The sequence below is a fragment of the Asterias rubens genome, chromosome 13 (genome assembly GCF_902459465.1).
Source record: "Asterias rubens chromosome 13, eAstRub1.3, whole genome shotgun sequence".
Taxonomy (NCBI): Eukaryota; Metazoa; Echinodermata; class Asteroidea; order Forcipulatida; family Asteriidae; genus Asterias; species Asterias rubens.
The window spans coordinates 2,107,859-2,131,745 of record NC_047074.1 but is presented as its reverse complement, the minus strand read 5'-3'; the positions used below and the strand labels follow the sequence as shown (position 1 = coordinate 2,131,745).

General features: G+C 40.2%; 2 protein-coding genes across 2 annotated transcripts; one reads left to right on the top strand and one right to left on the bottom strand.

The window, feature by feature from the left end:
• Positions 1-45: 45 nt before the first annotated feature.
• LOC117298264 lies at positions 46-6,741 on the top strand. Its single transcript, XM_033781409.1, has 6 exons — positions 46-402; positions 2,949-3,414; positions 4,009-4,401; positions 4,676-5,096; positions 5,539-5,710; positions 6,430-6,741. The coding sequence occupies exons 2-6, from the start codon at positions 2,956-2,958 to the stop codon at positions 6,668-6,670; spliced, it is 1,686 nt and encodes a 561-aa protein (XP_033637300.1). The 5' UTR covers positions 46-402; positions 2,949-2,955; the 3' UTR covers positions 6,671-6,741.
• Positions 6,742-11,124: 4,383 nt separating this feature from the next.
• On the bottom strand, positions 11,125-23,479 carry LOC117298582 (glycogenin-1-like). Its single transcript, XM_033781900.1, has 8 exons — positions 23,401-23,479; positions 18,261-18,402; positions 17,687-17,861; positions 17,378-17,540; positions 15,673-15,799; positions 14,409-14,592; positions 13,721-13,901; positions 11,125-12,534 (listed from the first exon to the last, which is right to left on the bottom strand). The coding sequence occupies exons 1-8, from the start codon at positions 23,420-23,422 to the stop codon at positions 12,521-12,523; spliced, it is 1,008 nt and encodes a 335-aa protein (XP_033637791.1). The 5' UTR covers positions 23,423-23,479; the 3' UTR covers positions 11,125-12,520.
• Between the last annotated feature and the right edge of the window lie 408 nt (positions 23,480-23,887).

Below are 23,887 nucleotides of genomic sequence, written 5' to 3'. Positions count from 1 at the left end.
TTCTTCAAGAACCTTGGCGACAACATTGATGGCAGCTTTAAGACATGAGCCAATAGAAAACCGGGGTAAAGGTTGCCCCCCTAAAGCTTGAGATAAGCTTTGTTTATAGTCAGAATAAACCATGAAGATAAACAAACGTAGCGGTACAACCTTTCAGGAAGAGTTGTTTATTTCACTTTGCAATAGGAGGAAGAAGTGAAAACTATCGTTGTGACTTGGGGGTTAAATCTAGGATCACCCTAATCTCAAGGGCACCACAAACATCCATTATTCCAAACATCGAGGGGACCCAAGTCCGGTTCAGTTACATTGCTGGTATGGGGAGTGTGAGCTGCTAAACAGACAGACACAGGATCGCCGTGAAGAAAGTGGTAAACTACATTCGTTTTCGCCGTCTTATTGGTAAGCTATTACACTTATATAATCCCGGTTCATACTTCCTGCAAAAGGCGATTTTGTTGACGCCAAAAATTCGCAACAGTTCAGTTTTATGCGAAATCAGCCGGACGGTGACGTCAAAATTCGTGTCGCATTCGCAGAATCCATGAACCGGTCTGCACTCTTCACATGGTTGTTTTCACAGTGAATATGAAATTCAATTCCGTTACGATAAAAATACATTTTGAAAACACTCTGCTATTATTGGCAACAATAATGATGGAAGTAGAATTTATGGAGAAAAAGGTTTATGAACAAGTGAAGCGAGCAGCGACCGTGTGCGGCGGGCATTTTAGCATTCAATTTGTTTTCTTCCATACATAAAATTAATTTCCTTTGTTCACGTGAAAGAAGCATCTAAAGGGGAGGGGGGGGGGGTCTCCATCTACCTGCCTCTGGGAACCGACCGGGCCCAATTTTTTTCAGAACAAAATTACAGTGACCAAATGGGTTGTAAGATGTGGGTTTGCCTACGTATTATTATAGAAATACGGCCACGGAGCAGACTGCACGCACGCACTATGGCTGCTGTATAATGTGCGGACGGTCACATAGGACCTGCACGCACGGTGAAGAATCGCATGCGGTACCAACAAAAAATCGTGTCACTTGGCAAAAGCTAAAAACATACCCTCTAAGTTCAAACTTACCCGAATTTTTTCACGTCTGGGTTCGTCACGTCTTTCAGATACCTTCTTCGACTTCCCACTAGCTGGAATTTGTTTTGGGACGGCGTCGTGTTTAAGAATGGCTCTTCTCGTCATGTCAAATGAGTCGTGTATCCCGGATTCGAAGCACGACGGCTCGAAGTGTTCGCTGCATAGCGCTGAAAAAAGACGTCGGACCGGACCACTTTGCTCTAGTTAATCTGACTTTCGCAGCCCACAACCGCCAATACTTGGGATCTGCAGGAAAATGCCAGAAAAAAACCTTTTCGCAGCGTACAAACTCACGTCTTAGAATTACATGTACTTTTGCACGTGTGTTTATCTACGCATCGAGGGGGGGGGGGGCTATGTTTGATCGAGGCAAAGTCTTCCTTTTCCTACGTCACAAAAGGGGTAGGTGGAGTCAACCCCCCAAGAACTTAATTAATTTTTAAACATATAAATCGTGACAAATGACATTGTTAATAAACATATACTGTACTCTTATATTTAAAAGAAAAAACATCCTATTTTCAGGTGCCTTTAATTTAACTTGCAATGAAATGAATTTGTTAGGAAGAAACTATTAATAAATAGAAAACTTGCAGGTGCAACGAAGGGCAACTCTATGGTAACTCCTCCCCCCATGTAAACCGTGTGGTAAAATCTCTTTTCAATTAATTTCAATTTAATTTAATTGAATTCAATTCAACTAAATTAAATAAATAATTATTTATTTCGGTATTGCCCTCCCATGATATAAAACACATTAAAATGTGTTTCATTATTAATGGCGACAAAATATAAACAGTAGCCAAAAGTCAGAAGGGCAAAACTTAGGACATCAAACACTTTCGGGTCAGGATTGACTCGGATCCAGGAGAGATTGAGGTCTGACCCACTGCTGAGTCAATATGACCCGGAATCTGTGTCAAACTGACCCAGAAATGGGTCAATAATGACAGAAGATCAGAATTGAAATCCCATAGTTTTGTTCTTGAAGGGGGCACAGCGATTTTCCTCTGGTGAGGGGAACTTAATAATGAAGAAAATTTTCAATTTTGTTTGAACTAACTTTGCAAAGGGCACTACAGCAAAAGCTCAGGGCACCAAAATAAGCCATTTTGAGGTAAGTTGGTCATGATACTGTATTATGACATTATTGGAATTGGGTAAAGTTGACTGTATACACCCAAACCAAACTGTGGACTCCTGTAGTGTCCGCCATAATCTAAAAAAGGTGTCATGGGGTGTGTCGAGGCCTGATATCCAATTCTAAAAACTTTTTCGGGAAGCCTGATCCTGCATCGAGTAAAAGTAGGACTGACCTGGGGCGTTGTTTAAAGAGTGCATGTTTCGATGTGCATACCCTCATGATAGGCTAGAGGCAATTAGGGTTAGGGCCTTTTACTTCCTTCCTTGGGGGCCCTGCTCTGTAATTGGGGTTAAGGTTACAGGATTAAGAGCATTAGGAAAATACAGAAGGTTTGTCTGAAGTCTAAACGTTGTCTATCACAGTGCATGGTTCTGGTCTCAATGTGTGTTGTGACTGGGGCAAAAACACTTTAAAAAACAAACCTCAGTTGTGAATCGTTCCAATGGTATTATATAGGCGGTTTGTTCCGACGAACACATGTTCCGACACACATATTGCTCAGACACCCCTGATGTTCCGACACTGCTTTGTATAGTGTTCCAATACCCTGGTGTATTTTCCTTACCTGAACCCTTAACCTCTAGTGGCAATCCACAGTTTTGTTTCGAAACATAGGGTTTTCTGAACAACAAGGGGGTGTAGAGCAGTCACCAAGCTGAACTGATATAGCATAATAACTGAACTTGTTTTCTCTATTTCTTTTTCAGAACCGAAATGGCCAAATCCAAAGACAACTGTGGTAGTCTGTTCATCAGCACTTTGACAGTTACTTTGTTGGTAGCTGTCATCATCATCTCATCAGCAGCCGTCTCTGAGGCCGATTCTCTCGCCGGTCATAGTAAGTCTTCGCGCCATGAGCGATCACCACAATGGGATGAGAACCTTCGCGGCTACATGGATCGCATGACGAGACGCCATCCTGTTTCGCCTGAACTCTCACGTGGCAGACCAACGGTGAGACGCATACCAACACCCCAGAGGAAACCCAGTCAACCTCGCCCTATTGGTGATACTAGAGGGCCAAGCTGTACCTGTGATGAGGGCAGACTGACCCGGATGGACGAGCAGATCGCCAACCTGCTGGAGAAGACAGAGGAGCTGACTTCACAGACCGCGGAAAGCCGAAACAACATTGCTTCGTTGATGGCCAACAATCGCCAGCTGAGGTCCCAGGTAATCACTCTATTTTAATCTCGATTCATCCAGAACTCCTCCAGGCCTGGAATTTCACGGAGGCCACGTGGCCTCTGTTGCCCTGATACTTCAAGGATCCGGAGGCAACGAAGGTGATTGCCTCCATGCCCCCTGGTCATTGCCTTGGTGCCCTTCAGACAAAATTAACAATGCCTTCATAGGGTGCCCTTTAACATGGAGAAAATGCCTTGGTGCCCTTTCCCTTTCAATGACGAAGCATACAGGCTTGCCCTGGTCTTGACCTCTTCAAAAGTGTCACATAGACTTTCAGATTTTCAAATAGAAGTGCCCTTTGCAAAATGAAAATGGCCCTTCAAAAGTGTCCCATAGACTTTCAGATTTTCTAATGGAAGTGCACTTTGTGAAATGAAAATGGCTTTGCCCTCTCAAAGATGAAACTCCAGGCATGGCCTTCCAACTCCACTATGGCTTCTAATTCAATGGCTCATTCAAGTAATTTTTGTTAAAAATGTATGTTTAGCCAGTTTTTTTGTTTAGCTCCTTAACAAAACATTGCTTGAAATTAAAGGAATTGTAAATAGTTAACAATGATAATTATGTTTCTCTCTCTAGATGTCGCGCATAGAGCGTGAAAAACAGAGACAGGAACAAGAAATCTACAACCTTCAGTGTAGTGCGTCGTCTCTGACGCAAAACAATGATCAACTAAGAGCAGAAAACGAACGCCTCGTGGCTGAGCTACTCCAGGCCTCAGCGGTTGACGACAATGGAGAAAGCGCAGACGAGGTGGTCGGCACTCTTGGATCATCGTTACGAGAACTGAACGATCTGGTTGGTAATCGAGAGGCAGAGTTGGTCGAGCTTGGAATCCCTGTATCTGTGGGAAGACCCCAGCAAAGAGAACCAGAAGGAAGAAGACCGGAATCTCGACTGGACCCTGATGCCGAGAACTTTGCATCATCACTTCTGGTCGTCAACTCAGAGATCAAGGACATGACAAGAAAGGTAAGAAGTTCACCAGGCTTGAGTTCACATCAATGATCCTATTGCAAAATGGGTCTCACCTGCACTGGATCCCAAGGCTAAAGCCCGGTTCAATTAATGCCAATGCAAAGAAATATTTGACGTCACATGGCTGTTTTCGCAGATGAAATTCCAGGCATGAGGTTTTGTCATTTAAACAAAACTAATAATGGTTTTATGGGGACATTTTGAGCAACCCACCTCAAATGAGGTCAAGTCAATCACAGCTTTCCAATTATTTTTGTTTCTCATGAAGGTTGAACTCTTAGAAAGAAGAGTAGCCGAGCAGCAGAGGGAGGTCCCCCAGGATGAAACGGCTCGACCAGTCTTCCGTCAGGTTCCTCCTCACCAGCGAGAATCAGATCCTGTGTCAGAGAAGATCGCACAACTGGAACGTCTCGTCCTGGTTGCTCTTGGATCCCAGCCAAGGGATGCAGCTAGCGGGCGCCTAGCATCTCGTAGAGAGGGGGTTCCTGACCAGACCCTACCGCTAACAGCTGGTGGTAGAGCGACGTCCAGGCTAGAGGCTCCTGCGGCAGCCAGAGAACAACGTCCTTCTTTCAAAGTTGGCGATGAAGTGGAGTCGCCGAGGGCCGAAAGGTTGGCCATGGCAGACACAATGAGTGATGAAGATCTAGATGCGATGGCCAATGTAGTCGAGAGCGTGCAAAACAAGAGTGAGTCTTGTAATAAACTTATAATATACAACCTTCTTTTAAAAAGCTTTACCCCAAACTTAAACACTTAAAAAAATAGATTTGTCCTCTTTCAAATTTCACTGTGTGACAATGCTAATGACACGCCCTTACTTAGTCTTGCTCCAAGTTGTCACTTTAAACACATAATGATTGGGGGCTTGGAGCCAATACTACATTTGAGCTTAACTTCAAGTTAACCCAGGCCTTTGTTTATTCTTCGTTTATTCTTTGTTTTGGAAAAAGGCAAGGGCATTAGGACATTTTCTCCATGGTAAATGGCAACCTGTGAGGAAATTGCAAATTTCTACTGGAGCAATTCAAGGGCAGCAATGCAATGGCCAGGGGGCATGGAGGCAATCGCCTTCAATGCCTGCATGAAGTATCAGACTTGAATAACTTGACCAATTTATGTTCACGACAGGTCCGCGAAAATGCGCTTTCTCCGTTGCCAGCACAGGAGTCACCCTGGGTAACGATGATAACCCTTCGCCCATCGAGTTTGACCACGTGTTTGTCAACAAGGGTTCAGACTTCAAAGTGAATCAGAACCGATTCGTGTGTGAGCACGCTGGCTTTTACTTCATCACCTTCACGTATGTTTGAAAACATTTTTAAATGGGGGAAACTTGGGAAGTTGTGATGAGGGTAGCAGCTGCAGACATATCTTGGTCAAATGTTTTAAAGCCTGTAAGCATAAAAACTTGTAAGCACAGACAAAACTTGCTTAACAGATACTGGTTACCAGCCAAAATTCTGTAAGGTTTACATTGCTGCAAGTGGTTCCCCACTTATTTTTACCACCTATCAAAGAAATCGGCTAAGCAGTATTTTCTGCTCAACAGCTTTATGAAATTGGCTCAAGGCACAAGAGTCATGGCCTCCATACAATTTAAAGGCAGTGTACACTATTGGTAATTACTCAAAATATTTATTGCCATAAAACCTTACTTGGTGGCGAGTAATGGGGAGAGGTTGATAATATAAAACATTGTGAGAAACGGCTCCCTCTGAAGTGATGTAGTTTTCGAAAACGAAGTAAATTTTCATGAATTCGAAAGCACATCTGAAAGCACACAACATCGTGTGACAAGGGTGTTATTTTCTTTCATTATTATCTCGCAACTTCGATGACCAATTGAGCTCAAATTTTCACAGGTTTGTTACTAGCCCTTAATGAATGTATTGAGATACACTGAGTGAGAAGACTGGTCTTTGACAATTACCAATTAGTGTCCAGTGTCTTTAAAGCCTGTCTCTGTATATTAATAAGCTTTTAACACTTAGTGGTAACTCTCTTTCACACCCCCTGCAGAGTTCGTTCCTACGATGGTAAATACTTGGGCGTAACCCTCATGAAAAACGATGAACCTCAGACGGCCATCTACTCCGACGCGAGTGACCGCAATGTTATGCAGTCCCAGAGTGTGGTTGTTCATCTTGAATCCGGAGACAGATTGTGGCTTAGGCTTGCTCCATCTAAAAGGCATGCGGTCCACAGTGGAACTCAACGCTACGTCACTTTCAGTGGATTCCTTGTTTACAAGGGCTTCTAATGGGTCATTCTCCTTACTACTGTTAAAGGCAGTGGACACTATTGGTAATTACTCAAAATAATTATTAGCATAAAAACTTACTTGGTAACGAGTAATGGGAAGAGGTTAATAGTATCAAACATTTTGAGAAACTGCTCCCTCTGAAGTGAAGTGTTTTCCATGATTTTGATTTTGAGACCTCAGAATTAGATTTTGAGGTCTCGATATAAAGCATCTGAAAGCACACAACTTCTTGTGACAAGGGTGTTTTTTCTTTCATAGCTACATGTATCTCGCAACTTCGACGACCAATTGAGCTCAAATTTTCACAGGTTTGTTGTTTTATGCATATGTTGAGATACAACAAGTAAGAAGACTGGTCTTTGACAATTACCAATAGTGTCCAATGTCTTTAAAGGCAGTGGACACTATTGGTAATTGTCAAAGACTAGGCTTCACAGTTGGTGTATTTTAACATATGCATAAAATAACAAACCTGTAAAAATTTGAGCTCAATCGGTCATCGAAGTTGCGAGATAATAATGAAAGAAAAGTAACCCTTGTCAAACGAAGTTGTGTGCGTTTAGATGGTTGATTTCGAGACCTCAAGTTCTAAATCTGAGGTCTCAAAATCAAATTCATGGAAAATTACTTCTTTCTCGAAAACTATGGCACTTCAGAGGGAGCCATTTCTCACAATATTTTATACCATCAACCTCTCCCCATTACTCGTCACCAAGAAAAGTTTTATGCCAATAATTATTTTGAGTAATTACCAATGGTGTCCAATGTCTTTAATGATCCTACTGTAACTAACCGTTCAGATAACCCACATGTGGTTTTGAATGATAGATGCACCAGTCTACCATTTGAGTATCTAGTGGGTGATGCATAATGTACATGTACATACACACGTGTGTTGCGATAAAGCTAATTGAGTTGTTTGACGGTGACAGCCCCTAAAAAGGTCGAAGGGGTGACACTTTCAAAAATATTTTTTATTTTCAATACCAAAACATATTTTATTTCATATTTACAACTTCCTTCCTGGTAAATAATATCAAAAACGGATTAAAAGCAGCATTGAATGAAAATGTGTTGATGTATTTTCAATAAAAAAATTAACTTCACACCCCAGTAATATTCTCTTGCATCTTCCCACTTTCACAACTTTTAAACCAAAGGTGGTATCAACATATTTTTTTTTAACAGCATTAAAGCATAAGTTATGCTCTTTTTAAAATGTGAAGGAAAAAAAAATGAAATTGAACTCGGGCGATGTACAACTCATTTTGCTTGATCGCATCACATATTCCTTACTGAATAATATAATAACACACATAAATCTATAAATGCATTAAGGCTATATAAATGGTATCTTTAATATTTTTGTTATACTTCTTACATATTTCGCACACAATGAGTTTAAGCAAAGGTATTTTAATTTCAGTTCTCGCGCAGTGATGAAGCAAGATTTAACATTCGCAGTCATGCAATGTGTTGTATTGTCCTCAAAGAACCAGTAAATAAGGAACAAACAGACACGTTTCAATTATCTACATGTAGCTACATGTACATAGTTCAGTCTCAGAAGGATTTGGTTAAGATTCTGCTCACTACTTCGAGTTCACAGGCCTGATTATTATTATTATTTTTTAATTTTTATGCAAGTCGCCTGACACACAAGGCCTGAAGGCCACTTCAAGGTGTGGGCTACAATTATATTTTCCAGAGGCCGTTGCCACCTACTCCTCGGGCTGAAACAGGGTTACCCCTTTCACAGTCCATACGAATGTAGGCTTGGGTATCAGGCTTGATGCTTCGTTTATGGAAGGGCAAGGGCTCCAAATCATTCAACTTAGGTCACCTCGATAAGGAAATCATAAGTTTGTACTGGACTATTTGAAGGGGCACCAAGGCAATGAACATGGAGGCAATTGCTTTCATTACATGAATTCTCAATACAAATTACTTTGAAATGGATGAGCAATGAAAAATGCAAAAGTGCTAGCAAACTAATAGTCATTGAAAGTTTAAAAGGAAAACCATCCAATTTTTTATACATGAGATGTTTGTAACACTAAATTGATATAAACCTGTACTAATTCAGAATCATTCTTTCTCTAAACGATTTTTATGTACATTGTACATATTTTTCAAAATCCTCAAAATCGTTTAGAGCCAAGTTTTTCGGTTTGTTCTTTTAGGAGCTGATCATGGTGTTGGAAGACAAATCCTGCATTGCAGCATCATTTTGCTCCATTTGAATTATGCTGAATAATGTACCTTATCTTGATTCAAGACAGTGGACTTACCAGAGCAAAAAATACAATTTTTGCCAACTTTTGATTAGACTTGTAGACAAGTCGTGAAATGTCTGTCGCGGTGATAGCGTTCTGATTCTCTCTGCAGTATTCTCGCGAGACTGTTGGCCCTTGCGAGACTACTGCTCTCACGACTGTGGTCCCAAGAAGTTGTAGTCAGCAGCTTCGCTCGCGAGAGCAGTATTCAATCGCGGAAACCTGAATCATTGCACCACCACCACTCGACAATCAGACCGCAACTTGTCTACAGTTCTAAGGTTCAAGTCGAGCAAGTCGAGTCAATTTTTCTTTGTTCATTCCCAAATTACTTATAGACAATGATTACATGCTACATATAACTTCCGTACATGTAAATGTCTGTACAGCATTAACTGTTAAATTACGATAGCTGAATATTTTAAGCACCAATCCGTTGAACCTGTATGAAGAACACAGGTGTACATTATAGTCAAGCAGAAATCTTGGGCTGATACATGTTTTATAAGTATATTTTAAACAAACATGTAAAATAAAAAAATATTTGTTTCTAAAAAGTTAGCGTACATGTCAATCATTACTTTATTAGTACATGTATTACAGAGACTTCTCAGTATGAAAAACAACAAAACCATGAAAATATTATCTGGTTCGGTGTGTTAAAGACAATGGACGCTATTGGTAATTGTCAAAGACCAGTCTTCTTCTGCTGTATCTCAATGTATACATTAAAGTAACAAAGCTGTGTAAATTTGGGCTGAATCGGTCATCGTAGTTGAGAGATAATAATGAAAGTAAAACACCCTTGACACACAAAGTTGTGCGCTTTCAGATGCTTGATTTCGAGACCTCCAATTCTAAATCTGAGGTCTTGAAAACAAATTTGTGAAAAAATACCTCTTTCTCTAAAATTACGTTACTTTAGAGGGAGCGGTTTCTCACAATGTTTTACACTGTCAACAGCTCCCCATTACTCGTTACCAAGTGAGGTTTTATGCTAATAATTATTTTGAGTAATTACCAATAGCATCCACTGCCCTAAAAGCACTGTATACTCAGTACTTTCCTCCAGTCCAATAAAAATAAAATCCACAGGCATTCTACTCTGGATGGATTGAGGGCGGTATATACCGGGGTTGGTGTTGTAGTTTTTATATTAAAGGAACACGTTGCCTTGGATCGGTCGAGTTGGTCTTTCAAAAGCGTATGTAACCGTTTGTTATAAAATGCATATGGTTAGAAAGATGTTTTAAAAATAGAATATAATGATCCACACAAGTATCACTCGAAATTGCGTGGTTTTCCTCTTACCTCATCGACAAACACGGTCGGCCATTTATGGGAGTCAAAATTTTGACTCCCATAAATGGCCGACTGTGTTAGTTCGCAAAGTAAAAGGAAAACCACGCAATTTCGAGGCAAATGTGTGTGGATCATTGTATTCTACTTTTTAAACATCTTTCTAACCATATGCATTTTATAACAAACGGTTACATACGCTTTTGAAAGACCAACTCGACCGATCCAAGGCAACGTGTTCCTTTAAGACCGTTTATCAAAGTCCAACTCTTCCACTGACCTTTGTGGAAAATTGCATTGGGATAGTGCGTCGTTGTGGCTGAAGAATGGTTAGCTATGCTGACAGAAACTCATTGGAGAATGATTTGCATAGTCCTCAAACAATGAAAACTGAAAATATCCCTACATAATGATCATCATAACACATTTTTTCTCTAAATACAATTTATTTCAACCAAACGCTACTCAATTTTTTCTAGGTTGCACAATTTCTATTTATTTTTTATAGTTACTGTTTTTGCACATCTTGGTGTAATATACTCAATTAACTTTTAACAACAATTGAAAGGCCATGAGGTTAGAAAAATATGTTATGCAGTCATGAAATGTGGATGTCAATAATTAACTGAACTAAGAATCTGTGTGTCACCTCAGCATTGTTTAATTTACAATAAACTTATCAAAAATACCTATTTTCAGCCCGCACAACATGACTTTCTAAATTTGTGGCCTTTATATTATTGTTTTTCAATCGTAAATATATACACATGGAACAAACTTTCACTTTCAACTACACATGTATGCTAATTAAGTCATTTCAATACAAAAGTAATGACCATTGGACATAAATTTGCTCACCAGATACCTATAATCTTCATACATTCATGAGTTACTCGCACATTTTTTGCAAACTCATATATTCATGAGAGCTAAGCAAGAATTTGTATTTTAATGTTAATATTTCTGCAGCCAATACATTAATACAGATTTCTATAATACATAATTATATTGATTTGTTTAATTACAAGTTAGGATTTAATGGTTTCTTCTAATAATAGTTGCATTTGTCTCAAAAGTGCCAGCCTAATATCTGAGGCTGGAAAACAAAATTGGCACTTTTTTGTGAAAAGGAAATGAAATTGTCATCAGGGTTTTTAACCCTTACCCCAAATACACGTTTTTTTTTAACAAGTAGCTTAACCAAATTTCACAGAGCTATTAACCAGTAAGCAGATTAACTGTTTCACAGTAAGCAGATTTGTGTAATAACCAGTTTACAACAGCAACAAGCATAAACCATGTCTTCTCTCTAACTAAGAGTAAACTTAAAGAATCTTTGGGTTCAAGCAATCAAAACGATGGAGTAAAAAAAATAAGCAAAATAGGTCGCAAGACCCCCGCCAACCTTTTGAAAATTTAATAGATTTCAAAACCACGCAAAAACGATTTAAAGAGGCTGTTTGTCGAGGTTTTAAAGGCAAGGTGTACTTCCGATAATTACTCCTAAAGTTCATGGTGATAAACACACTTAGATGTACCTGGTGAAGAGCACTTGAGAGCAGTTAATATTATAAAATATTTTTAGAATTGAACCCCTTTGAAAGTACATGTATGTAGTAAAGAAAAAGAGTTTTAGCTACCCAAATTTGAATTTGAGAAAGGCTTTCACGCGCATGTGAAATACAGTTCTACCCAATACCTGTTTTTGTCTTACATTGTTTTATTGCAACTTTGAAGACCAATTGAGCCCAAATTTTAACAGGTTATTTATTTGATGCATATTGGGATACACCAAGTGAGGTCTTTGACAAATTTTTATTACCAAAAGTACACTGCCTTTATACTGTACTATTGACCTTAGTTAATGCAGCCAGGGGGGGGGCAAAGGTCAAATTGAGATGAAAGGAATTTTTTTACAGTAAACCATCACCGTGAAACACCTCTAAATATGCAAGGCGAGAAGCCGGGTCATTGGTCATTGGAAGGGAATGTCTATATCCACTCTACATGTCACTGTTAAGTCGTAATTTATATTTTAAGTACCAAGTGCTGTGGGAAACTGTGGATTTTTCTCTTACCGGTTTTTCTTGACTGCGTCTTGTGTTATGGGATGATCCTGCAGTCAAGGCTGCATCAAGGAGGAATTCGCTCTGGGTGTTACCTTCTCAGTGGGTACAGACCTGGGTTAAGATAGGTGGGTGGGCTTCTCCAAGGAGGTGGGTGCTGGGCTCGGGTGCCGGCTGGGTTTTGAACGCTCCACTCGGATGATGACTCACTTACTCTTATCTGAAAACAATTAATTAATAATAACAAATTAAAAATAATATTTGCAAAGATGGCCGACACTGTGAAGGCTACAGTCGACCCTCTAAACAACAAATTTGCTAAATTACAGAAAGCTAACCAAAACTTTGGATTACCTACAAGTTTTTTCTCACAAGAGGCTACATATAATGCACAACATTTTTGAAGCGTCAAAAGAATTTTTTTTATATTTTTAGTTTAAAGTCTGAACTGAAAATAAAAGACGGTTTTTCAAAGTTACAATGTAGAACGTCATACTTCAGCCAAAAGTTTATGGTGAGAGGTGACTGTATTTAAACAAGGGAAATGTGTGGTGAAGAGCTTTTTAATCCCAACAAATGATTTCTTTCAATACAACACCCCTCCAGCTATGAAATGGTAAAGCCCTCCACCTCCCTCGGGTAAACTACTCCTTATTAGGGAATGCTGTGCGCGTCGCGCGTCATGTGGCACAACTGTTTCAGCCGTTGCTCTCGACAAATAGGAATGAAGAAACTGTTATAAGAACAGGTGCAAGCCCGCGCCGCGTGTCACACCCATTTTCGCACACTTTTTAATGGTCATAAACAAAGGTTTATACACCCCCACGTGACGCGCTCTCCACCAATAGGAATAGTGAAACTGTCTGAGGTATTTATGCAAGTTTTCTGACTTACCAGGGGCAAACACAAAATCAGACTAGAGGGTAGAGTAGGAGACATATCATGCCTGTGTGGCAGGTGACTCTGTCCCTCTAGGGGATTCTGTCCCTCTAGGTGACTCTGTCCCTCTAGGGGATTCTGTTCTCTCAAATGACAAGTTGTGTGTTAGACTGGGCCCCTGTCTTTTTACTTCCAGTGATTCCCAATGGATACAATGCACGTGCAGTGACATAGATGCCCAAATAATCACTGCTCTCCAAGTTCGCAATGGAATTTGACTGCGTATCAATATGTGAAACGACGGAGGTCAGAGCTCAAACTACACGCCGGTTTTGCAATTTTGTTTGCCCGGTCTCTGGCGTTTTTCACGAGCCTCGAAGAATGACGTCAGACGTTCAGGCTGACTGCGTACAAACTTCTTCTGATAGCGCCCTCTTGTGAATCCTTCCTCCCCAGTCCATGTTATTTTCCCATATGGGGACAGAATCTCTTGGGGACAGATTCCCTAGGACCCCTGCCACCCTTACCGTTTAGAACGGTGTCAATGTGCTTCTCAATATTTTGGTAGCTGTCTTTCCCAAGGTAGTCCATTTGACCCTTCTCCCATTGTTGGAGTTGAGGGTCCTCGGTCGGGGAGCTTTCTCCGGGGGAACCTGAAGGGCTCACCTCAAGGTGGAGCTTCCCGAACTTTCCTGACAAATCGATGCCCTGCAAACAACCATCGGAAAAATTTAAAACAATTAATGAAACATCACTCAACTGCTCCATTCACTGCACTTGCTCAACACATCAAATACAAAATTCTTCTGCTCACTTAACCCGACAGAAAAGAGACATACTCCTATATATCTTCAAACTCTAATTTCTAAATAATAAAAAAATTAATTCTTTCAATGAAAGGTCTATATAAAATTCACAATATCAACTATCAAATGGGCCGGGTGATTTGCCTGTGAGTCTTGTCACAATCCTCAGGAAAGTATCGAGTATATTTACAGTGCTTAATACACATTGCTGTAAGGGTTTATAAAAAAGAATTAAATTCAGAATGTGTGTTTTCTGGGTGTTTCCCCCCAGTGATACAACTGTGGATTTTTTTTTCCACAGAACTCAGGAAAGTAACGAGTATACAGTGCTTACTAACACACATCAGTGTATGGGTAAAAAACCAAATTATATTCTTTATCCTTGTTGCAAAAATGAACATTTTCTCACCTGTTCCTCCTCAATTCTTGGCCTGACCCTCTTGTAGAAAGTCTCCCACCATGCCTTGATGTACCTCTCAGCGTGATAGTTACCGCCGTCTGGTGCCGTTAATGTGCCAGTCTCGGGGTAGTAACTATACCGCCAGGGCTTCGAAGTGCCAATAAAGTGTACTATTTTGATATCTCTTCCAAATCTGAAAGAAATTATTTGAAAATAGTAAAACATTTTTAAGGTTGATAATAATAATAATTTATTCTTATCAAGCGCATTTCACAATAACTGTCTCTATGCCCCTACATTGGTGCCTTGGTCATTGGGCCAATAACATTTCCTTTTTTAAAACACAAACACAAATTTCCCTCCATATTACATTATGCGGTCTCCAACTCGAAGTCTTTTACTGACTTACTCCTACATGTTTTGAAAATGAAGAAAGATTTGACACAAATCAAGAAGCAAAATTGTTGACAGAAAGACAAACTGGAATAAAATTCTTAGGAGATGCGAGGGGCAGCAAATCCATTGTTTTCGGTAGCATGTTTTAAGCTCAGAAATGCGCAATTCTGGTCCCATTTTCATAGAGCTGCTCAAGTGAAATATATATTGCTCAACAACTTAAGCAAGAAAACAGGCAAGATACCTGTGACAAATTGTACATGTGAGATAGTATTTTAGCCGGTAACCATAATCAATAATTTGGGGGGGCTAATCATCCTTACTCGCAGCTAAGAGCTGAATTGCGAAGGACGCGGCTACAACGTGTTCGAGAAGCAGGCATGCAAGGGCGCCTTTGGCTGCCAGCCACATCAACCCATTATGATCACGGAGCACAGCCAAGATCGAAAGTGTTTGATTTTTCCCGAGGGAGGAAAACCGGATGTTCTGGAAAACCCTCGTGGCACAGCAGAGAACCAACGCACAACTCAACTCACATATGGCCCCGTCCGGGAATCGAACCGGGGTCAACTTAGTGAGAGGCGAGCGCTTTTACGCACATGCCAACCCTGCCAACCATGCCAATATTCTGTGGAGCATAATGTTGATGTGCTTAGCTAAGAAGTTGGGCCCTGGTATAACTGCTGCCACCTAGTGCATCAAAATCTCCCAAGTTGAAGAACAACTTTTAAGAAATTGTCATTTCTCCTGGAGAAGATCAGAGCATACTGAACGAAACATTGAGTTGTTAACCACCGGCTCAACAGAATTTCTCATGGTGTTACCGCAAACCTCTGTGAGAGATAGTCAGAGTGATTTTTTGTACGTAAGAACCTACTTTTCTAGTGCTGGTCTGTAAGAGTAGCTAACTGCCGATGTCATATTATAGACGAAGGGTAGGTGACGTTTGATATCTGCTGTTGCCCAAGTATTGAAGAATGTGTTTAGCAAGCCCTGGTCTCCACCTACAAAAAAAATCAAAAAGTCAAACGATCAATATTTGAAAATTACAACTTACAAGTACAGTTTTTTTGGACAATTTACTCACTATTAAAGGCAGTGGACACTATTGGTAATTACTCAAAATTATTATTAGCATAAAACCTTTCTTGGTGACGAGTAATGGGGAGAGGTTGATAGTATAAAACATTGTGAGAAACGGCTTCCTCTGAAGTGCCTTAGTTTTTGAGAAAGAAGTAATTTTCCACGAATTTGATATCGAGACCTCAGATTTAGAACTTGATGTCTCGAAATCAACCATCTAAATGCACACAACTTCGTGTGACAGGGTTGTTTTTTTTCATTACTATCTTGCAAGTTTGATGACCGATTGAGCTCAAATTTTCACAGGTTTGTTATTTTATGCATATGTTGAGATACACCAACTGTGAAGGCTAGTCTTCGACAATTACCAATAGTGTCCACTGCCTTTAAGCACAAAAAAAAAAACGTTTTGAATGACATGAAATTTGGATCTATTTTGTTGATAATTATTACCGATGAAACAAAATGCCCTACCTTTCCAACTGGTTATGAAACAGTTATGGTCAAGTGCTTTGCTCAAGGGCAGTAGTGTAATGACTAGGACTCAAACCCACACTCTGCTGCTCAAGGGCAGTAGTGTAATGACTAGGACTCAAACCCACACTCTGCTGCTCAAGGGCAGTAGTGTAATGACTAGGACTCAAACCCACACTCTGCTGCTCAAGGGCAGTAGTGTAATGACTAGGACTCAAACCCACACTCTGCTGCTCAAGGGCAGTAGTGTAATGACTAGGACTCAAACCCACACTCTGCTGCTCAAGGGCAGTAGTGTAATGACTAGGACTCAAACCCACACTCTGCTGCTCAAGGGCAGTAGTGTAATGACTAGGACTCAAACCCACACTCTGCTGCTCAAGGGCAGTAGTGTAATGACTAGGACTCAAACCCACACTCTGCTGCTCAAGGGCAGTAGTGTAATGACTAGGACTCAAACCCACACTCTGCTGCTCAAGGGCAGTAGTGTAATGACTAGGACTCAAACCCACACTCTGCTGCTCAAGGGCAGTAGTGTAATGACTAGGACTCAAACCCACACTCTGCTGCTCAAGGGCAGTAGTGTAATGACTAGGACTCAAACCCACACTCTGCTGCTCAAGGGCAGTAGTGTAATGACTAGGACTCAAACCCACACTCTGCTGCTCAAGGGCAGTAGTGTAATGACTAGGACTCAAACCCACACTCTGCTGCTCAAGGGCAGTAGTGTAATGACTAGGACTCAAACCCACACTCTGCTGCTCAAGGGCAGTAGTGTAAAGACTAGGACTCAAACCCACACTCTGCTGCTCAAGGGCAGTAGTGTAATGACTAGGACTCAAACCCACACTCTGCTGCTGACAACACCAGAGCTTGGGTTCAATGACCTACATGCAGACTGCTCGCCCATGACACACCAAGTCATTCAGGAAAATAAAAAAAATAACAACAATAACTTGGAGTGTCAATCAATTGACCGTACTTCATTTTTCAGGCGTAATTTGAATCAAATTTTGTTCTCTCACCATCAAAGCTGCCCTGTCCCACAGCACACTGTAGAAGTCCTTGGTACGTTTCTTCAGATGGACGGAAGACAAAGACACCAGAGTTAAAGCAATCTGGCCAGCCGACATCTGGTGCCGCTGACAGTTCCTCCCTCTCGAACAGATCGTCTACATTTTGTAAAACCTGATTTCATCAAAACAGGAAAAAAGCAAAGTGTTAACTATTTAATTGATTATGGCACTTCTTCCCAAAACAAATCAATCTCACATGATTGTGCGACCCAACTGACCAACAAACTAGTTTATTTTCTTTTTAAACAAATCTCTTACTAGACAGTCGGCATCAAGGAAGACACATTTCTTGAACTGTGTGAGTCGCCAGCAGTGTAGTTTGGTGAAGGTAATGCCTAGCTCAGGCCTAGTCAGGAGGGCAAGGTGTGCTGCGTCTTGACTATCCAGTGGATCCACCTGCTGGATGACATCATAGATGAAGGTCAACTGTCTCCTGAAAACCCAACAAAATATTTGTCAACCTTTTGGTTGTACCCTTACACCAATGTGTGTTAGCACTGTATTACTTTCCTGAGTTCTGTGAAAACAAAATCCACAGGCATATAGGCCTATAGACCGTATTGAATATGATGTCACCGTTCAAATATTTGCCCTACAAGATGGAGTCTGCGAGCGTGTTTGTGTGTGTGTGCAAGCTTGTGCCGTAGAAATCAAACCGGGAATGCTGTGTGCTGCGTGCTTCATTGATGTACGTGATTGGACGCGCATACGGTTTGACCTACAAGATGGCGACTTTCATAGCAAAAAAGGGGGTTATTGAATACGATCTATTACTCGGGTGGGATGAAGTGTACCCTCATATAACCCCAACTACTAAGGAGAACCTCATTACCTCATTGCCTGAGTAACTTGTGGCGTAACCATGATAGCGAGCTGTCTTGTTGTACCCGCATCCCGCAACGACTGACCCAACACCAACGCTCCATAGCTGTAAACATCGTTGGTTACCAGGGTAACAAAGGCTTCATCCTCAACTGAAAACAAAACAAAACAACAAATTCCGTTATGGTGCTACAATTCTACAGTGTAGGCCCAATTTCATAGAACTGCCAAGGCAAAAAAGTAGCTAAGCATATAATTACGCTTACCAGAATATGGTTACCGGCCAAACTGCCATGTCACAAGTACAATTCGTAACTGGTATCCTGCTCATCAAAATAAGCAATAATGCTGCTTAATTTACTACTCGACTCGTTGGCGACCTGGCGCCTCAAACAATAAAGACTTCCGACACTAGTCGCGACTTATTTCCAAAATAGGCGTACACGCTGAAAGGATTGAAGGATTGTCACTGGTGTTTCGTATTGTAAATTATGTTGTTGTGAATAGTCGTGAGTGACACAATTGGTACACCAAACAGGTAGTCGCAACTATTTTTGTAGTAGTTGTGGCGGCATGATTAACCGAGTACATGTAGTCGCGACTCGACTAAGCAATGAATAGCCGCGACTGTGACACTAGTCGCCCAGGCATAATGCTTACGCTATGTAGGAGAAACAATTTCGTATCTATCTTTTCAAATTTAAACTATGGAAAAAGCTAGTTTCCTCTGCTTAGAATGGGAGTCGAGTGAGATAACACAGGAATACCTGTATGTAGCAATTGTATAAATGAACATGGTTTGGGTTTCCCGGCTTTTGAACTGGTAGAAAAGAACAGTGCTGGATGTACAGTGTGTAGGTTTCAGAGCAGCTACTGCTCTGAACCAAGGCCTGATACATATACCACGGAGGCAACAAAGGCAACCCTGGGCCCAATTTCATAGAGCTGCTACGCACAAAAACTAGCTTAACATGAAATTTCTTCCTTGATAAAAACAGGATTACCAACAAAATTACTATTTGATGCATATTGCCTGTTACTAGTATTCAGCTGTTGCTTGCTTACAAATCCTGAAAAATCACGTGGAAATTTGGTTGGAAATCCTGTTTTTATGAAGGCAAAAATTTCATGTGTGGAAAGCAAATTTTTGTGCTTAGCAGCTCTATGAAATTGGGTCCTGGTCATTTCTTTGGTTCCCATGAAATGCTCTGGACACTCAGGACAGTAAAAATTTACAATTTCCTCACAGGGTGACCTTTACGAAGGGGAAAATACCTTGGTGCCCTTGCCCTTTCAAAAGAGAAGCAGACAGGTCTGTGCACCTATGTTTTTCAATAAACATGTACCCTATGTGAAAAAGGAGCCATTTCCCCCCCCCCCCAAAAAAAAAAAAAATACATTGAGGGAAATCCTGTGATTGCAGGTAAAGGGGATTTCCTGTTTATTTCCTTTTCAACGACAACAAAAGAAGAAAATTATTATCAAAGCGTCCCAAATTTACATATGTACAACATGTACAAACAAGGAAGTAATGGCCAACTCCGCTGCACTGACCTCAGTAATGTCAGAGAACATATGTAATCTTTCATCAATGGGCTCAAAGATCTTTTCAAATAGCTTACAGTTATAATAGGCCAAGTAAAAAAAAATACCAGTTGCTAGTCCGGGTGTTTCAAAAAAGAGGAGGACGAGGGCCTTTTTACTTTTTATTTCTTTCAAAGGCGGCTGCCAAGCATTTTAATTCAAATTGGCCACCATTCTTCAGTTTAAAGTCACCACTTACTTTTTGTAGTTTCAAGTTCATTAAATGAGAAACACACAGAAAATTTGTCTTTTCTGAAAAAAAAAAGGAAAAAAAAAAGAAAAAAGGAGCAGCCTCAAAAAAGATGCGGGAGGGGACGATCAACTAGCATTATTTTTTATTTGGCCTTATCATACCAATTGTCTACCATGCATGATACGTGACATGAGTTCCCCCGAAAATGTTCCCATAGGCCTACTCTCTTCACACTCTCTTCCTCTGTTGTACAGGGCCCAAGTTCATAAAGCTGCTTAAGCAGAAAATATTGCTTAAATGTTGTTTGCTAAGCAGAAATGAGCAGGATACTGGTCACAAATTGAACATGTGACGTGGTAATGTTCAGCTGTTCCTTATTCTGGTTCACATAATATTGTTGTGCTGAGCTACTTATTGCACTTAAACAGCTCTATGAAATTAGGCCCAGAAGTATCCTACCCCCCTTTAATTCTCTTAAGAATTTGTTAGCTAATAATTAAGACCACAGGACACTCTAGGAGATGGCACATCATGCCACAATATATATGCACCAAATGCAGCATTCTCCCCTTTCATGCCAAAAACACACAAAGACCAGTCAAGATTCACTCCAAGTGGTCTGGGGTGGATTTCACAAAGAGTTAGGACTAGTCTTATCTCGAGTTAGGACCAGTTACTCGTCCTAACTTAGGACTATCCATGCAATTTGTATATCTCCTAGGACTAGTCCTAAGTTAGGACTAGTCTTAACTCTTTGTGAAATCGACCCCCTAGGCTGACTAGTTCAATGTTGAAAAGCAACCCTACTTCATTAGAAACATGGAATAGTGAAAAAGCTGACAGGAGCAGTGAAATGACAAGCTAACTGGTCCCTGCTTAGCATTTATTCAAAACGTAAAGAGCAAACCCTCAAATGTTATTTTCACTCAGAGATGCATGTAGTCTTCACTCAAGAAGTAATGACAATGTTCCATGTTGTCCTAGTACCCCACCTTTTAAATCCTCTAAAGAATTTGTGAGCTATCCAGTACCAAAATAAAAATTACAAGTAGGTGGGGTACACAATGCCACAAATCAAGCAGGGAACGATTTCATCCAGGAATTGTGCACAGCAAAATATTTCAACTGAACAGATTTTGATGGTTTTTGAGTAGTCACTGACAAATTTTGCACAGCAGTTTGCTCTGCTATTGAAATTGAAGGGAAATCGTTCACTGTCAAGCACCAAATGAAATTTTCACTCCAGGTGCATGTAGTCTTGAGTGACTAAAGGGGTAATCCATTTAGTACCCCACCCTTTACATGTAAATCTTCTGAAGAATTTATGAGCTCCCCAGTACACAAACCACACCAGGAGGTGGCACATCATGTCACAGCAAAACGTAAATTTCTACTCAGGTGAATGTAATCTTCTCTCAAGGAGTTGCCTAGAGTAATCCACATTGATAACATTATTACCACGTTGTGTTAGTACCCCACCCACAATCCTCTTTTCTCAGAACACACAGCACTAGGAGGTGCCACACTGCTCACACACCATGCCATACAGAGTACAACACATCAAGCACCAAATGTAATTTCTACTCAGGTGCTTGTAGTCTTCTCTAAAGGAGTAATTCTTATTGATAATGTCAATACCACGTTGTCTTAGTTGGCCACAAGCCACAATCTGAATGGCAAGGATCACATTCCAAGACGCATGGAGGCTAATTATAGGGCGACTTTGAAATTGTTTGTAATTTTTGTACTGATGTAGTACGTGGTCCAGACAGGAGTGGAGTAGAGCAGAGTAGAGCAGTGCACAACCTTTGCCTCAATTGGCACCAATCAAAAGCCTGCTGACTACTACATTTAAAGGCACTGCCAACGATTTCACGAAACTTGTCCTCACTTAGGAATAAATCTTAGGACTTAGGATGAGTTAAGTTCCATATCCATAGACGTTAGGACGCATTGAACCCATCCTAAGTTAGGACGGGTTTTACTCTTCCAAACTCGAGATTGGATTAATCCTAGCGTTTTGTGAAATTGGCTTCAGGACCTGTTTGGTAATATTGTCAAAGACCAGTATTCTCACTTGATGTATCCCAACATATATATATGAATAAAATTTACAATTAATCTGTGAAATTTGGACTCAATTCATGGAAGTTGCAAGAGAATAATGAAATAAAAAACTCCCATGTTGCACAAATTTGTGTGCTCTCAGATGCCTAAAAAGTCTCTTTAAAGACCCAAAGTCTTTTAATATTTGAGTGAGAAATAACCCTCTTCTTAAAAACTAGGTTACTTCAGAGGGAGCCGTTTTTCATAATGATCTACGCTAATCATCAACAGCTCGCCTACCAATTAAGTTTTGATGCTAACAATTTAACATTTATTTTTCTGAACACATGTGATAGATGTCAGATCAAAGGTCATGTAGTCTAAAACCATGCCTCCATGGTTACACAGTACTAAAATATTTATAGAGCCCTCCGACCACGTTTAACATGGAGCTACATGTATAAATATAAGATTATTAATATATTAATTACTTATAATTTAATAAAATATTGTTTGCAATATTTAATTAGAAAAAGTTTCCGTATGGCGCCACCACTTTTTCATTCGATATGAAATAATATTAATAGTGTCTAATTTAGCTCAATGAGATATCCCTTTTTGTAAAGATTAGTAAAAAAGCAGTGGCGCCATGCGGAAAGTTTCCCTTTGATTATTAATTTTTTTTTTTTAAACATAGTATTGTATTAACTGATCGTGATTGGTAGTAAGATGTAACAAAAAAATAAAAAAAATAAAAGGAAATGACACACAAAAACAAACCATGAAACTGCAACAAGTGCAATAAGCAAAAGATTCAGCCGAGATAAATTATTGCTGTCGTCAAATTTCAATCAAGTCAAGTCTGTTAAATCAAATAACCTCAGTATTTTTTTTAGTAAACTAGGATAATGATTTAATCGTTGTCCACTAAAAAACTGATCTGTGTAACAGACGGAAATAGCATACTGCTGCATCATGGCATAGCAAAACAGTAAAGAGAGGTCTTTCCACCATCCAAAATTCTACTTAAATACGCACTGTGATTGCAGTGCACACGACGTATGTATGCAGTGTGCACTGATGGTGCAGTAGGCCTATGCAATGTGCTGTCGGTGTCACTGGGCCGGGCTGCACTTTTCCAGACTGACTGAATGTCTGCTGATAAAAACGCACTAAAAAAAATCACCGCTTTCATTATCACACACTCTCCAAAAAACTATCGAAACCTCACCAAATCTAAGGCAAAACACACACGTTTCCCCTCTAAACAATTCAATTCACAATTCAACGGGAATTTTAGCAAAAATACCAAGCGGAACTCACTCACCTTTATTCATAGAAGACGCCATTTTGTAGCATGCCACGAATTGTTGAAATTTATTTCCCACATGTTATGTTGTGGGTAGTACCAACGGAGAGTAGATGCTGATTTGTACGTTAATCCGGACGGTGGAAACCAGTGAAATTAACCGGCCTTCGAGGTCTACGTGCGAAGATTTTAGTGGGCGTGACGACCCTCTGTGTCTCAAGCCGCTTAGCTGACTTATTTTTTTTTAAGGCACCTTATAAATAAAAACCATGGATTAACAAACAATTTAACAACAATTCTCTTTTTGTTTTTACAGTGAGACAATAACAATAGTGAAATCATAGTTTTTATTCATATATTTTACACTGAAATAGACGGGAAAAATTTAACTCAGCTGTCAACCACAGATAATAATAGGATGTTTCGGCATCTGGGCCGCAACTCGACCATGAACTTTAGGAGAGGGGTGGGGGGCTGATATGACTTATTTTTTCTTATTTTATAA

What these genes read in the sequence shown, in the direction of transcription:
- LOC117298264 (XM_033781409.1), top strand. Translation starts at nt 2,956, where the DNA reads ATGGCCAAATCCAAAGACAACTGTGGTAGTCTGTTCATCAGCACTTTG. An exon ending in ATCGCCAGCTGAGGTCCCAG is followed by an intron (nt 3,415 to 4,008) that starts GTAATCACTCTA and finishes TTCTCTCTCTAG; the next exon opens with ATGTCGCGCATAGAGCGTGA. An exon ending in TTTTACTTCATCACCTTCAC is followed by an intron (nt 5,711 to 6,429) that starts GTATGTTTGAAA and finishes CACCCCCTGCAG; the next exon opens with AGTTCGTTCCTACGATGGTA.
- LOC117298582 (XM_033781900.1), bottom strand. Translation starts at nt 23,422, where the DNA reads ATGGCGTCTTCTATGAATAAAG. An exon ending in TACAGACCAGCACTAGAAAA is followed by an intron (nt 14,593 to 15,672) that starts GTAGGTTCTTAC and finishes AATTTCTTTCAG; the next exon opens with ATTTGGAAGAGATATCAAAA. An exon ending in CAAGAATTGAGGAGGAACAG is followed by an intron (nt 13,902 to 14,408) that starts GTGAGAAAATGT and finishes GGTTGTTTGCAG; the next exon opens with GGCATCGATTTGTCAGGAAA.